At 54.9% G+C, this 12,341-nt stretch overlaps 1 protein-coding gene across 5 annotated transcripts in view; it reads left to right on the forward strand.

Moving 5' to 3' along the window:
* The window catches only part of HDAC7 (histone deacetylase 7), a 93,289-nt gene that overhangs the window by 33,473 nt on the left and 47,475 nt on the right, over positions 1–12,341 (forward strand). For 2 of the 5 annotated variants that reach the window (XM_030037190.2, XM_030037194.2), the window contains exon 1: positions 9,045–9,508. The exons of 2 other annotated variants lie outside the window; for them this stretch is intronic. In XM_030037190.2, the coding sequence (XP_029893050.1) occupies positions 9,406–9,508 (103 nt within the window). In that variant the 5' untranslated portion in view covers positions 9,045–9,405. Of the gene's footprint in view, positions 1–605; positions 834–9,044; positions 9,509–12,341 lie in introns of those variants that run through there. One more of the 5 variants, XM_030037195.2, reaches the window with a different exon arrangement.

Below are 12,341 nucleotides of genomic sequence, written 5' to 3' on the forward strand. Positions count from 1 at the left end.
AGTGCAGGAGCCCCCCCAGGCTGGTCCTGAGTGCTTGACCCCCCCGGGCTGGTCCTGAGTGCTTGACCCTCCCGGGCTGGTCCTGAGTGCAGGAGCCCCCCCAGGCTGGTCCTGAGTGCTTGACCCCCCCAGGCTGGTCCTAAGTGCTTGACCCCCCCAGGCTGGTCCTGAGTGCAGGAGCCCCCCCAGGCTGGTCCTGAGTGCTTGACCCCCCCGGGCTGGTCCTGAGTGCTTGACCCTCCCGGGCTGGTCCTGAGTGCAGGAGCCCCCCCAGGCTGGTCCTAAGTGCTTGACCCCCCCAGGCTGGTCCTAAGTGCTTGACCCCCCCCAGGCTGGTCCCGGCTTCACCCCCCCGCTGCCCCCCGCGTGCACCCCGGTTCCCAGCTACACGGACCCGTTCCAACACCCCCCCCCCCCCCCGCCTTACCCGGTCCTCGGTTCGGCCCCGGGGGGGGGCGATGCCGACGGCGGCGGGTGTGTGTGTGTGTGCGGGGGGGGGGGCGGCGGCGCCATTGGCCGCGGGGCGGCGCCGCCCGCAGACACGGCGCCGTGGGCCGGGTCGCTCCGCTCCGCTCCGCTCCGCTCCTCCCCGCCCGGTTCCGGTGCGGCGGCGGTGCAGGTGGAGCCGAGCCGCCAGCGGAGCTCCGCGCTCCGCCGCCCAGCGCGGCCCGGCTGGGGGCCGCACCCCCCCCCCCCCCCGGCCACACACACACACACACAAACAACCCCCCCCCCAACTCCTTTCCCCGCTCCGCCGCTGCCCGCCTGAACCCGCCGACGAACCGGCCTCGTCTTTGTCCCCGCCGCCGGCCTCAGCCCGGCCCCCGGCCGAGGTAGGCAGCGGGGCGGTGGGGACGTTTCCGAGCTGGGCGGCCGTGGCTCTGTCAGCCCCGGGGAGGGGGGGGGGGGGGGGGGGGGGGTGAGAGGCTTCCCCGGGGCCGAGACCCCGTCCCCGTGCGGGAGAGGCCTCCCCCGGGCCAGGCCTGGCCCCCTTTCCCTCCCAACCCCGGGGAGGGCGAGATGCCTCCCCCCGGGGCAGCCCCGGCCGAGCCCCCCCCGAAGGGCCCTGCTTCCCAAAGCCCCCCCCCCCCCCCCTCCGTGGGGCCGGCAGGCTCCTGTGAAGGGGTGCGCTGAAGCCAGGCACCCAGATCGATGAGCCCCCCCTCTGCAGCAGGGAGCCAGGCAGGTCTGGATTGAGTGTGTGTGTGGGGGGGTCGGGTCGCCTTCCCGGGGGTGTTGGAGCCCTGCGGCCCCTCCCTGAGGGTCCACAGCCTGCAGCCGGCGCTGGGCTGGGGTTGGTGGTGCACCCCGTATCGATGGAGAGCGGCTGGCAGTGCTGTGTCCCCCCCCCCGCGCCCCGGTATTTGGCATGTGATAAGCGAGGCGCCGGGCGAGGGAGAATCCGGCGATGGTCCCGGAGAGCCCGGGCTGGTGCTGGTGCCCAGGGAAGCATCAGGTGATGGCGGTTTCGAGAGCAGCTGATCCACGCCGGGGAGGAGACGACGTCCCATGCGAATGCCTGCGCGTGGCTGCGGGTGTAAGCAAGCGTGGAAAAGCTGCCAGAGCCGATGGAGAGACTTCAGGCTCGTGAGTCCCCGAGTCGTCGGGTCGAACGAGGTCTGCAGACCTGTGGCTGCCTTGAGAGCGGGTGTTTAGACAGGGTAAACCCGAGCCTGTTGTTGGCTGGAATGTTTTTGTTCTAATCCTGTCACCTTTCTCTCCTGAAGGCCAGCTGGCGCTTGCAGGGAGCGAGGCTGTAAGGGCAGAGGAGCGACAGCACTAACAGCTCTGCTGTGTTGCATCCTTGGGTGTATTTACTGAAATAGCATCTCTTTCCCTCTGAATACCTTGTTGAGAAAGGATGCGAGCAGCTGCAATGGGAAAAAAGCTGTCGATACCCCAAGTAGCCCAGATCTGTCTGGAGACCGAGCATACGAGCCAACGCAGCCCACAGATCTGTGAGTCGTCCAAGATTTGCCCTTTGCTGGCAATCCCCAGGCTCCCGAAAAACAGATCTTCCCACACCTTTTTCCATGGTAAAGGTATTATCTGGGGTTTGGACGTGTTACGAGGCTCTGCTGAGTAATGGGACGTTGAGAGGCTCCTGCAGAGGCGGTGTTGAGATGTGCTGGACTTGGCTCGGTGGCGAGTGGGCAGGAGAGACGAGGTGTCGCTTGTTGTGGGAGAGGAAGGGAAGCGAATGGCCTGAGGATTTGGACTGTGCGGTGTTTTTTGCCCAGCTGTATGATCTGTAAGTGGTTTCTGCCCTGTGCTTGTTCTAGCAGACGGTCGAAGCAGCACGCTCTGGGAGGATGGGGAGGGTGGGCCCCGCTCTCTGAGGGTCCGGATGCAATACCTCTGACCAGATGTTTGCAGAGGATTTCAGCCTGGAAATCACAGCCTTTCTCAGGAGATCTCCGGCGCTTCCTGGTATGCAGTGAGGATCGGAGGATTTCAGCACTTCCTACTCGGCTGCCTGATGTGAGCAGGAAGTGGGAGCCTGAAAATGGCAGCAAAAGTGCTTGCAGCGAGGCTGGAAGCTCAACAGGCGTAAGCACGTGGGATGGTAATGAGGTTAGACCTGTCCTGAACAGGGTCCTAAACCTTTTGGACGTGTCATTTGGGAACGGACAAGTCACGATGTTAGGGCAGGTCCGTGCAAGTGTGCATCCTGACCTGGGACAGCGTAGCAGGAGGATGGAGGTGAATGGGGACGGGTGCATGTGAGTGTGTCTTTTCCTGCAGTTGATTAAACGGCTTTGTTGCATCCTGCTGGGGCTCGGACAGGAACACCCCCAGGGCAGGGAGAGGCTCATGTTTTGGGTTGGTGCTGGGTGCTGTCCAGTGCAGTTCTGATCTGGTAGAGGTGTTTCAATGCGACACAGTGCTATATCTGGACTAGCAAAGGGATAAACTTTGTGTCCTTCTGAGATTGTGGGTCTGGATTTGTGTTGTGCCTCTGGCAGAGATGGGGAATTCAGGCCTGCGGTGGCTGGAGCATGCATGTCATGACTCTGGGCCTGGATTCTGTGTTCACGCTTCGCTGGGCTGTGGATTGGAGTAAAGACCCAGGTTGTATCTGGTGTTGGGAACAGAGACTGGTTGCTTAAAGTCTTTTGAGGCAGGTGGCTCTAGGCCTGTGAGGGGCGGCACTGATAGCTTTGGGATACGTGGCTTAAGCCAAAGTCCTCCCACCGTGGGGCACTGGGATAGAAACAATTCTTGGGAGGCTGAAAGCCAGTGCTGCAAAACCCTAACCATTTAGAAACTGTTGAAATTAAAATGAGGTTTGAAAACGTCAGTAATAAGGAGACGTTGTGTATTTGGAGTCTTTGTGGCTCAGATTTTCAGGCTTTTTCCTGTTCAAATAGTGGGATGCAATAGTATGTATACGTGCTTTATTAAGACACTGTGAGATCCTGCAATCATGTATTTAACAGCTGGGACCTTGGGGAGGGGAAAAAACAAAGTGTGTTGGCAACGCTCCGAAACAAGGCAGCTCCTTCTGCCCCGTTGCCTGACTCTTGCAGGGGAGGTGTGCAAATCTCCTGTTCGATCTCTGGTTCAAACATCAAGACCTTAGTTTTTCTGATCTGATTTATTACCTTTTGATCTCCATCCAGCCCTGTAGCTGCTCTCTGCTACGGAGGGATGGGACAGCACAGGATGGGTAGGTGAGTCAGTCCTGCCAGCTGCTGAGTCCTTCCCAATGTCTGTGTCTCATTACCTTGCTATGCTCCCTGAAGGCAGGAATGCATCCTTCCCCAGTTTAGGCTTTGTCGGCTTCCTATTAGCAGCTTCTTTGCTGACTTTTGTGTCGTTGGTAAAATGGGGGAGATGACAAACGGCCAGAGAAGCGTGTCCTGGCCTTGCTGAGTTTGAACAGTCTGGTTGCAGCTGGGTGGGCTTGTGTCAGACTTGAGCAGCCCTCTGTGACCGAGGCTTTGAGAGACCCGTGCGGTTCAGCTCCTGGCTGGCACGGCTGGTCTCTCATCTGCCACTCTGCCTTAAAAATACTGCAGAAACCCCTGCTGCTTACAGCCTCACAGCCTCGCTGAATGGCCGTAATGTTTTCCTGCCTTTGTTGGTGCCTTAATGTAAGTGGTTTGTTTCTGGTCACCCCACTCCCTTTCTTCGGACGTATATGGGCTGCTCTGCTGAATTGCCTTCCCCGAAGCGCAAGGCTGGGCCTGGCGTATGTTACGGACAATTTTGTCACTCAGAGGAGGTCTGAGTTGGTACATTTGCTGTATGATGTGATGGTGTCATGAAGCTTTCAAGGGGATGTACAGAGTTCAGGAGGCGTGCAGGGGCTTGTGGGGAGTGGTGTGAGTTGCTAATGCTGTTAATGTTAACTTTTTAGCAGAAAACTTGGGTCTTGTTAAGCCGAGTCGAGGAAGTTTAGGAGAGCAGTGCTGTCCTGCAGAATACAGGCAAAAGATTTGTTTTCTTTCTCTGCCTTGGAGAGCTCTGTCTTCCCTTGAAACCGTCTTCCAGATATAGCAGCAGTTGCTAACACTGAATGAATGCGTGCTGAATTTGGGCAGCTCTGAGGCTGCTGTACGTTGTGCAGGATTCAGTCATTTGGGTTTGAGTTTAGCCAGAGCAAGCGAAGCTAGTGTGCTTGGGTGGCATTGTCCCAGTTGTCAAACTATAAATAGCAAACGGAGCCCAAGCGCTTGTTGAACTGACTTTGGAAATTTCCCAGACTCACCTTGGAGGGGGAGTTCGTGCCAAGGCACATCAGCCCTTGGCAGAGTGGGGCTGAAGGCGGTGAATGCTCAGCATGATGCAGAAGTACCCGTAAATGAGTCGATGAGGTGGCAGAGTTGGTATGAGTGCCACATGTCTGTGTCACTGTGGTCCCTGTTGGGCAACATCTGAGGATGCTGAGGAAAGAGCCTTGAGTCAGTGCTATGCTGTCACCCAGAGAGGTCTTCAGCAGAGAGGGAATGTCCAAAAGTGAGGACTTCCATGGGGGTCCTGACCCCAGGGAGGGGCTGGAGCAAGATAGCGGCTGTCTGTTATGCTTCAACGCCTTAGCACATCTATCGCTTGTATCTGTTCGTCTTCCCTCATCCTAAAAGTTTAGTCCATCCATGTTCAAGGCTAAGTGTGGTGGATGGTGCTCTCTATTGTCAATGCAAGAATTATGAAGGTGTCTCTGAGGTTGGAGTCTTGCTCAGTGGCTGGCTGGCTAGCTTTTTGCACCTCAGTACAGTAACAAACCACATCGCTCACTCGCAGGCAGATACTTTAGGCTTCGTCCCGTGAGGTATCCAGGAGTAGGAACGCATGCCAGCAGGAGAATTAGCTCTTCCACAGGGTTGCATTGCACAGTTGGATCAAAATACCGCTCACATCAGTGCAAAACAAACACTGCTGCTGGTCTGGCACGCGGTCGCGGTCACGCTCACCCTGCAGCCTCTCTGTGCTGCACTAAATGATGGTGTGTGCTTCAGGGGGATGGAGGCTCTGCGCTGGAAAGGTGGGTGCTAAAGGTAGGGAACAAGAAGACGGAGATGCAGTAGTTGGGGGAAGAGCTGGAAACTGAGAGTATCTCACACTGGCCTCCAGAAGAGACTAATTTCTCTTGATGGAGAAATTTTTTACATGTGCAGGGCGTCCCCGTCAGCAGTGCCTGCCTGGAGCGTCCTTCCCGCGTTTACCCAGGGAGGGGGACAGGAGCGGGAGTTGCTGCTGGCTGTACATGGCTCCTAGCTTTTGGCATTCTTAGCCGATGGCTGTCCTGGGCTCTTTGTGCATCGCAGTGTGTAAGTTAGGATCAAAAAACCTCTACTGGTTTACTGTAGCTATCCTAAAGTCATACCTCAAAACCAAGACCCAAAGCTTTGCTTATTTTAGAAATGACTCAATTGATGTTACAAGGCATGAAATAAGCAGGTAGGGTTTCCCGGTGCATTTGGGTTTCTTGACAAGATTGCTCTTGCCTGTACTGATTCATTGGGTCACGTCAGGTGATCCTGGACTTTGTCCCTCTGCTCTCCCACCTTCTTTTCCTACTTTGCCTCTTCTATTCCCTTTCTCCACCTTCCCTTTTACTCGACTACACCCAGTTCTCCTGCAACTCCCCCTCTGTGAGGAGTGTGGTAGGCATTTATAGAAATGAAATAGGAAGGTGTCCTGATCCGGTTTGTGTTCCAGTTGTAGCTGGAAGGATATCAGCTTGTCCCTTGGGTTATCTGCTTCTCCAAAAGAGAGCAGCGTGTCCAAGGAGCCTCTGGAGCATCCTGCGGTCCTGCAAATGCCTTGGAGTTCAACTCCACGGCGGGTGGAAGCAGGGCACTGGGGCAGCCTCTGGGGAGAAGTGGACTCCCTCGTGCTGCAGGAAGGAGTCTGGAGGTGGTGCTGGGAGTGGTTCATGGGGGGATGTTCTTGAGCCTTCAGGGAAGGAGAATCTCTTACGCAAGGGAGGCAAAAACAGTGTTGATGCTGAGGCTGCTTTTTCAAAAGCCGCCGTTGCGTAAGAGCGAAGCCTTGGGCAGCACAGAAAATGTGGAGAACGTCACTTCCTAGCAATAGCTCAAGACAAAGCAAGGATTGCTCCCTGAATTTCTTCCTTTACGCATATCCGAAACTTCAAGGCTTATGTAAATTCTCCAGGTTTGCTCACTGCTTGATGCACTTAACATTGCAGAGGATATGTTTCCATACATAGCCTGGGGGTGCAACTACCAAGTGAAAATAGTCTCTTCTGTTCCTGCCATAGACTCTTTTCCTCATCTAGCTGCCTTCAGCAATACTTAAGAGGCTGGTGAAAGCACCTGCTTTCCAGTATTATCTTTTAGTGCCTGTAGGGTGGGAATATTCACAGCAGAGAGGCTGTCTGAGGTGGGAGCGTGTCCCTGCTCCCTCCCTCCCCTTGACAGCCCAGAGCAGAGGAGAAGCACCGTTCTCCCACTTCCCTTGCCTTGCTCAGTCACAGGTTTTGCTGTGTTCTTTTTGTCATCTGTGTGGGCTCACCCTTGGTCCTCCGGCCTCTCTGCCCGTGTCTCAGGGCTGAGGCAGGGACTGGCACGTGGCTCCCTGCTGTCCCAGGGATGTCGAGGATGGAGGGTTGACTATTTCTGCAGACGCTACAGAGCACCTGGATGTGGGAGCCTCTGCTTCTTTTGGGGCTCATCTCCTGGCTTCTGCTGAGCTCAGGATCATGCCTGCCTCCTTCTTTTCCTTCTTCCAGGACTGCACCAACACCCTGCTGCAGCAGTAGAGGGGTCCCCGCGTGAGGGTGTGGAGGTGCTGGTGGGCAGACTTGCAGTACGGTCCGTTTGCCTTGAAAATTGCTTCCACAGAGACCAAGCCTGAGAGCGGACGCAGTTCTCCATGGCTCAGGGATGCGTCGAAGCCTGATGAAACTACCGGGCACTCCTCGCATGCCTGCGGTCAGCCCCTTTCGTGGCCTTGCTGCTCCCCTCCGCGCTGGGGCTGAGGCGGGCTGGATCCTCTTTGTCCTTGGTGGCACTTCTGTCCCCACAGCACAGTTGCAGAACAGAGCTGCCACCGGCTGGAGGTGACAGTGTCCCAGAAGGGGGGATCCCCATGGTGGGGGACAGCCCTTGCCACCGTGCCGGGGCGGTTGGGTTTTGTCTGGGTCCCTGCAGCCACGTGGTTGTCACCTGCTGGCATGGGGCAGGCAGAGAGGACAGCAGCGGTGGCTCACGCCACTGTAATAATTGAACTGCAGTGTTAAGCAAATCTGCGGCTTGTGATCTTTATTCAGAGTGCTCAGCCTCTTTGAAACCATGGTTTAATACAGACTGTTTGACAGAGGCCTTAATAAGCAGTTGCTGTCTGGATGACGACTGGAATTGGAGGTGCCGTGTTCCCTCAGATGCCCTGTGTAAGTTTTGGAGGATGCTTTTATAACAGACTAAGCCGGTGAGTTTGGGGAATTCAATTATTTAGCACTGTAGACTCTGTCAATCCCTGCTTATGACTTACTCCTGTCCAAAAAACAGTAGAAAATACATTTCTTGGTTTTGAGTAAGCTGGCAGAATATACTGGCATCATGAGTATTCAAATGCACATGCTGATGAGTTGGGCACGCTATGAACTAGCAGAGGGCTGCTGCAGGGACCGGTTTCAGGTGGTGAGTTTGATTTCCAGAAACCGTAGCTTGTATGTTTGTTTTCCCAGTATCTAAGGGTTGAAATCAAATACGCTCCGAGTATTGCCATTTAAATTTCCCTACATTAATCTTAATGTTGGTTGCTAACCGAGACCAGATCTTTCCTAAACACATCTGGTGTCTGGGTACGATTGCAACCCTTTCTTCTCAGGGTGTGCTATGCTGAAGAGAGCTGCAAGGGTCTGCTTGAGGTCAGAAAGCAAAGACAAGGTTTGGGGTTTGTGGGTGCTCTGTCTGGTTGCTTTGGTCGAGTCGGCTCCCTTTGAGGCTTGGCTCGGCCGCTTGTGAGCGCTTGGTCGCAGCAGGATCTCTGGGAGCCCTGCTCCACGAAGGTGCCTGGGCAGGCTGAACCTGTGGCAACATGCTCTGCTCGACATGGGCTGCGCGGCAGAGGCGTGGGCAGCACGGGAGGCGGTTTGCTGGGGTTTTGCTGGATCCCAGGCAGGGAGAAGCAATGGCCACAATGGGCTGCTGCCTGTTGGGGTCCAGCTGTGCAGTTCTTGGTGGGCTCAGCCGGTCCTGGGGATGCTCAGGGCACTGCAGGGCTGGTGCCGTGCCCGGGGACAACCCGCCTGGTATCACGCTGCTGTAAACACAGATGCCGTGGCTTGGGTTTTGAGGAATGAGCTGGCAAAGTGGTGCGGAGATGGCCTTGGGGATTCATCACAGCATTTGCTTTGCCTCAAAAGCAACGCGCAGTGGCTCTACCTTCTGTTACCCAAATCTTTCTTGGTGAGGTGAGAGTTGTTGTGCAGAGTTTCCTCTTTATATCCTCTTATGTCACGCTGCCCCGCCGGCCGAGTGTGCTCAAAATAGCTGCCAATCCCAGTAGGTTTCACTTCAAGGTCTCTATTCTTAGCTTGCTGGTTAGCTGAGCAAGCTGCGTTACTCAGTAGTCATGAGTTCAAGGACTGTAGGGTGAAGACTAGCAAACTTATGCCATGCAGGAGTTCTGTTTGCGTTTCATGGCAGCTTTGAAGGGACGTCTTGGGCAGAGTCCTACTCAGCAGCTTCAGACTTGCATGCTCAAAAAAAGAGCCACATGTATGTGAGTATGAAATAAGAGTTGCCGGAGCCAGTACATACTCCCGGAGGAGGCAGACGGCTCAGAAGACGGGATGACTCAGTATACAAGAGTCTGTTAAGTGTCCTATTGCATCTGACCCATCTACGAGCAGCCTTATCAGATGCGTCTTACTGCTGCACTGATGACCAGATACGAGCGAGGCAGGAGTGAAGCAGAAGTGAATGTGAGATGCGGAGTGGTGGCTTCCCGGGAGCGGAACTAGCTGGATGCTCTCAGACTGTTGCACCGAGGCTGAAGATATCTACCACGCTGGTGATGTTCAGCCCATCCTGTAAGTGCCTTTCCTGTCCCTGGGGGATTTTTCCTTCCTTGCACGGCTGTGAATCCTGACTAGTTGGGTGGGCTGGCTAAAGGCGTACACAGGAGCATCCTTCTGTACGGCACATGGAGAACGGTTCATACACGGGCCTGAACTGAAGCTTTAATCTGCATCTGGTGGAGACAGCCCCCACTGGAGCAGGTTAAGGGCTTTGAGGTTTTCATCACCTGGACGCAGGGTCCCAGCTCGGTGCCTGCATGGGAGCTTTCCACAGCCCCGTAGCCACAGGAGGGGAGCAGACAGCATCAGTCCCAGTTGCACCAGCAAACACAGGACAGGCTCATCTGTTCTCTCCTCTGCCTTTTCTGGCAGTTTCATTGGGAACTCGCCATTTACCCACCGGCTCTTGCTCAGAACTGATGAAGGTGCTACCTAGATGGATGCATAGGGACCCCTCGCTAGTCCGTCAGCAGGACTTAGTTATTTTTGAGAGTGCATTTTGGGAGAGATCTTGTTTTCCAGACTTCATTTAAATTCCTGTAACTTTTTCAAACTATTGTTGAAGCTGTCTGATGCCAGCTCCGCTGGGCTTAGATGGATTTCCACCCAGGAGTGGACTAGGCACAGCATGCTGGAGTTAGGGCACAGGCAGGGGCAGCATCCTGCATGTGAGGGATTTATGGCACAGGAGAAACGAGCCTGTCCTGGGGGCGAAAGGTGCTCGCCGTGGCTTTTGCTGTGTGCGGGGAGGCGGTTGAGGCTCTGTACGTGGGGTTGCTGGGGAGTGAGTGTTGTGTACCCAGTTCGCATCCTGCCTACGCTGCGGGTAACGGTCACGTGCAGACGAGGCCTTTGTCCTGTGCCTGACTGCTTTTTTTAAAATTTATTTTTAGGTGCTCTTTGGCTTCCTCTTCCTCCTGCGCTGTGCTGCACTCCCTCTTTCTAACTCCCTCTTCTAGGATTGCTTTTTGAACAATCAGTTCCTCCTTAAACCCATTTTTGCAGGCCTTTGTCTGTGCTTGGGAGCTGGCCCAGTTTAGCATTAGCAGCTGCTGGCTCCTTCTGGGTAAGCAAGAACAAATAAAGGTTTACACTGAATGAATCATTTGAGCCTTATCTGTCTTTCGAATTCAGGACAGCTGTACAACTTCTGCGTGGAGTCTGCCTGGAGGGCACAGAGGCTCCTCGGTGAAAAACTTCTCCTGCCAGTGGCCAGGGCTTAATGGGTTTGTGCTGCTGATCTGTGCGCTGCCTCAGTGAATTCTTCTGTGTGCCTCTTTGAGCTTTATCCCACGCTTGGTTACGAAGCACAACTCTGGAATAACTCCCTTTCCTTGAAGACTTGCTCCACGCCAGCTTTGCTATAGGCTCCTGTGGAAATTTGGCTTTGGGGATGCTTTGAGTGGTTTGATCACCACGTGAAAATGCAGATGATGGCTGCAGAGCATCGTGGTGGGAACCACATCGTGGTGGGACCCGTGTAGTGGATAAGCTTTGAAGGCAGACAGTGCATGGTTTGTGGGGAGCGAGCTGTTGGCATCCCCTTGAGCTCTCCACTTAAGCAAAGGGGCACGATGGAGCGTCAACACTGCAGGAACCGTGGTGTGGCTTTGCTGGTTAAGAGGCAGGATTTGTAGATAAGTAGCGCTAGTTGGTTTAATAACAGGAATGTGGGAGAAGGGAGGGGAGCAGCAGATAAGCCTTGGGCTAGCGCTTGAAAAGTTTTAATCTGACACTAAGGTGGGAAGTTGCACCAGAGCTAATAACTGAGATGAACGGGACAATTTTTAATCCCCTCCTCCTGCTGTCCTCATCTTCTGGCACTCTAGATTAGTCTTGGTTTATCCTCTTTCTACAGGGTGCAGAGAGGCACCCTGTCTGACCGTGACGAAGGTCTTGCCAACAGATCTGGCGTTGTTTAGTGGTTCAGAGGAAGTGCGGGCGCGTGGCGAGCCTTGCCCGCCCTCCTGCAGCCTCGTCCTTCTCCCAGCGCGCGTCCTCCGGTCGTCAGAGCTCATCAGAAGAAGAAGCAGGCTTAGACACGTGATGCAATGGTGGCAAACTCCTCGTAGCTTCTTGCAATTTCCCTTTTTTTTTCTTTTTTTTTTTTTTTTTAAATTCTTCAGAGAATATGTGCCGCAGAGCCTGCCTGTCTCTCCGCACCCTCTGCAGATGCTACGGGGAGGTTTTGGCTCTGCGGCTGGATAAACCATTTGCCTGTTGCGATGCTGGGAGCCACCACGCTCTTGCAGACTGGAGGTGTTGGTGGAGCTTCCTTCGTGTGTTCGTAACCTGCCTTCCCAGTTTGTCTCATCCCACACCCGAGGCCGTGTGTTAAGATCAAGAGAGGGACGTGGTGGCTTGGTGGCTTCGGTACTGTAAGGCATTGAGGACACATTTGCAAAACAGAAGTCCATCCTTTCCAGTGGGCCAGGCCTCGGGAGGTGAAGATGGCTCTGTCCTTTGCGTGGTAGCAAGGGCCAACCTTGCTGTTGACTTGATAAGAAGAATTAGGGGATTAACGTGGGCCTTGGCTCCTGAGTGCAGGGGCTCTTGGCACTTTGACTTCTCTGTAGAAGATCCGCAGGCTGTCCTGGCTGCTCAGAGCTGGGCTTTTAGCTCCTGTGAGGTGTACGGAGGATTGTGGGTTGTCAGCAAGGTCTTCTCCTGCCTCATCGGTGACTTCCCTAGGGCTCCCTGGAGCTGGGCTTGCTCTGAAGCGGTGATGGCCAAGGCTTTTTGGATGCTTGGAAGTGATTTTAGGACTAAGGTAAGGTCCTGGGTGAGGAATCAAACAGGTGCTTATAACAGTGGTGGCAGAATAAGGTTGTGTCGTGGCAGAAGC

Source organism: Aquila chrysaetos, chromosome 15, assembly GCF_900496995.4.
Source record: "Aquila chrysaetos chrysaetos chromosome 15, bAquChr1.4, whole genome shotgun sequence".
Classification (NCBI taxonomy): domain Eukaryota; kingdom Metazoa; phylum Chordata; class Aves; order Accipitriformes; family Accipitridae; genus Aquila; species Aquila chrysaetos.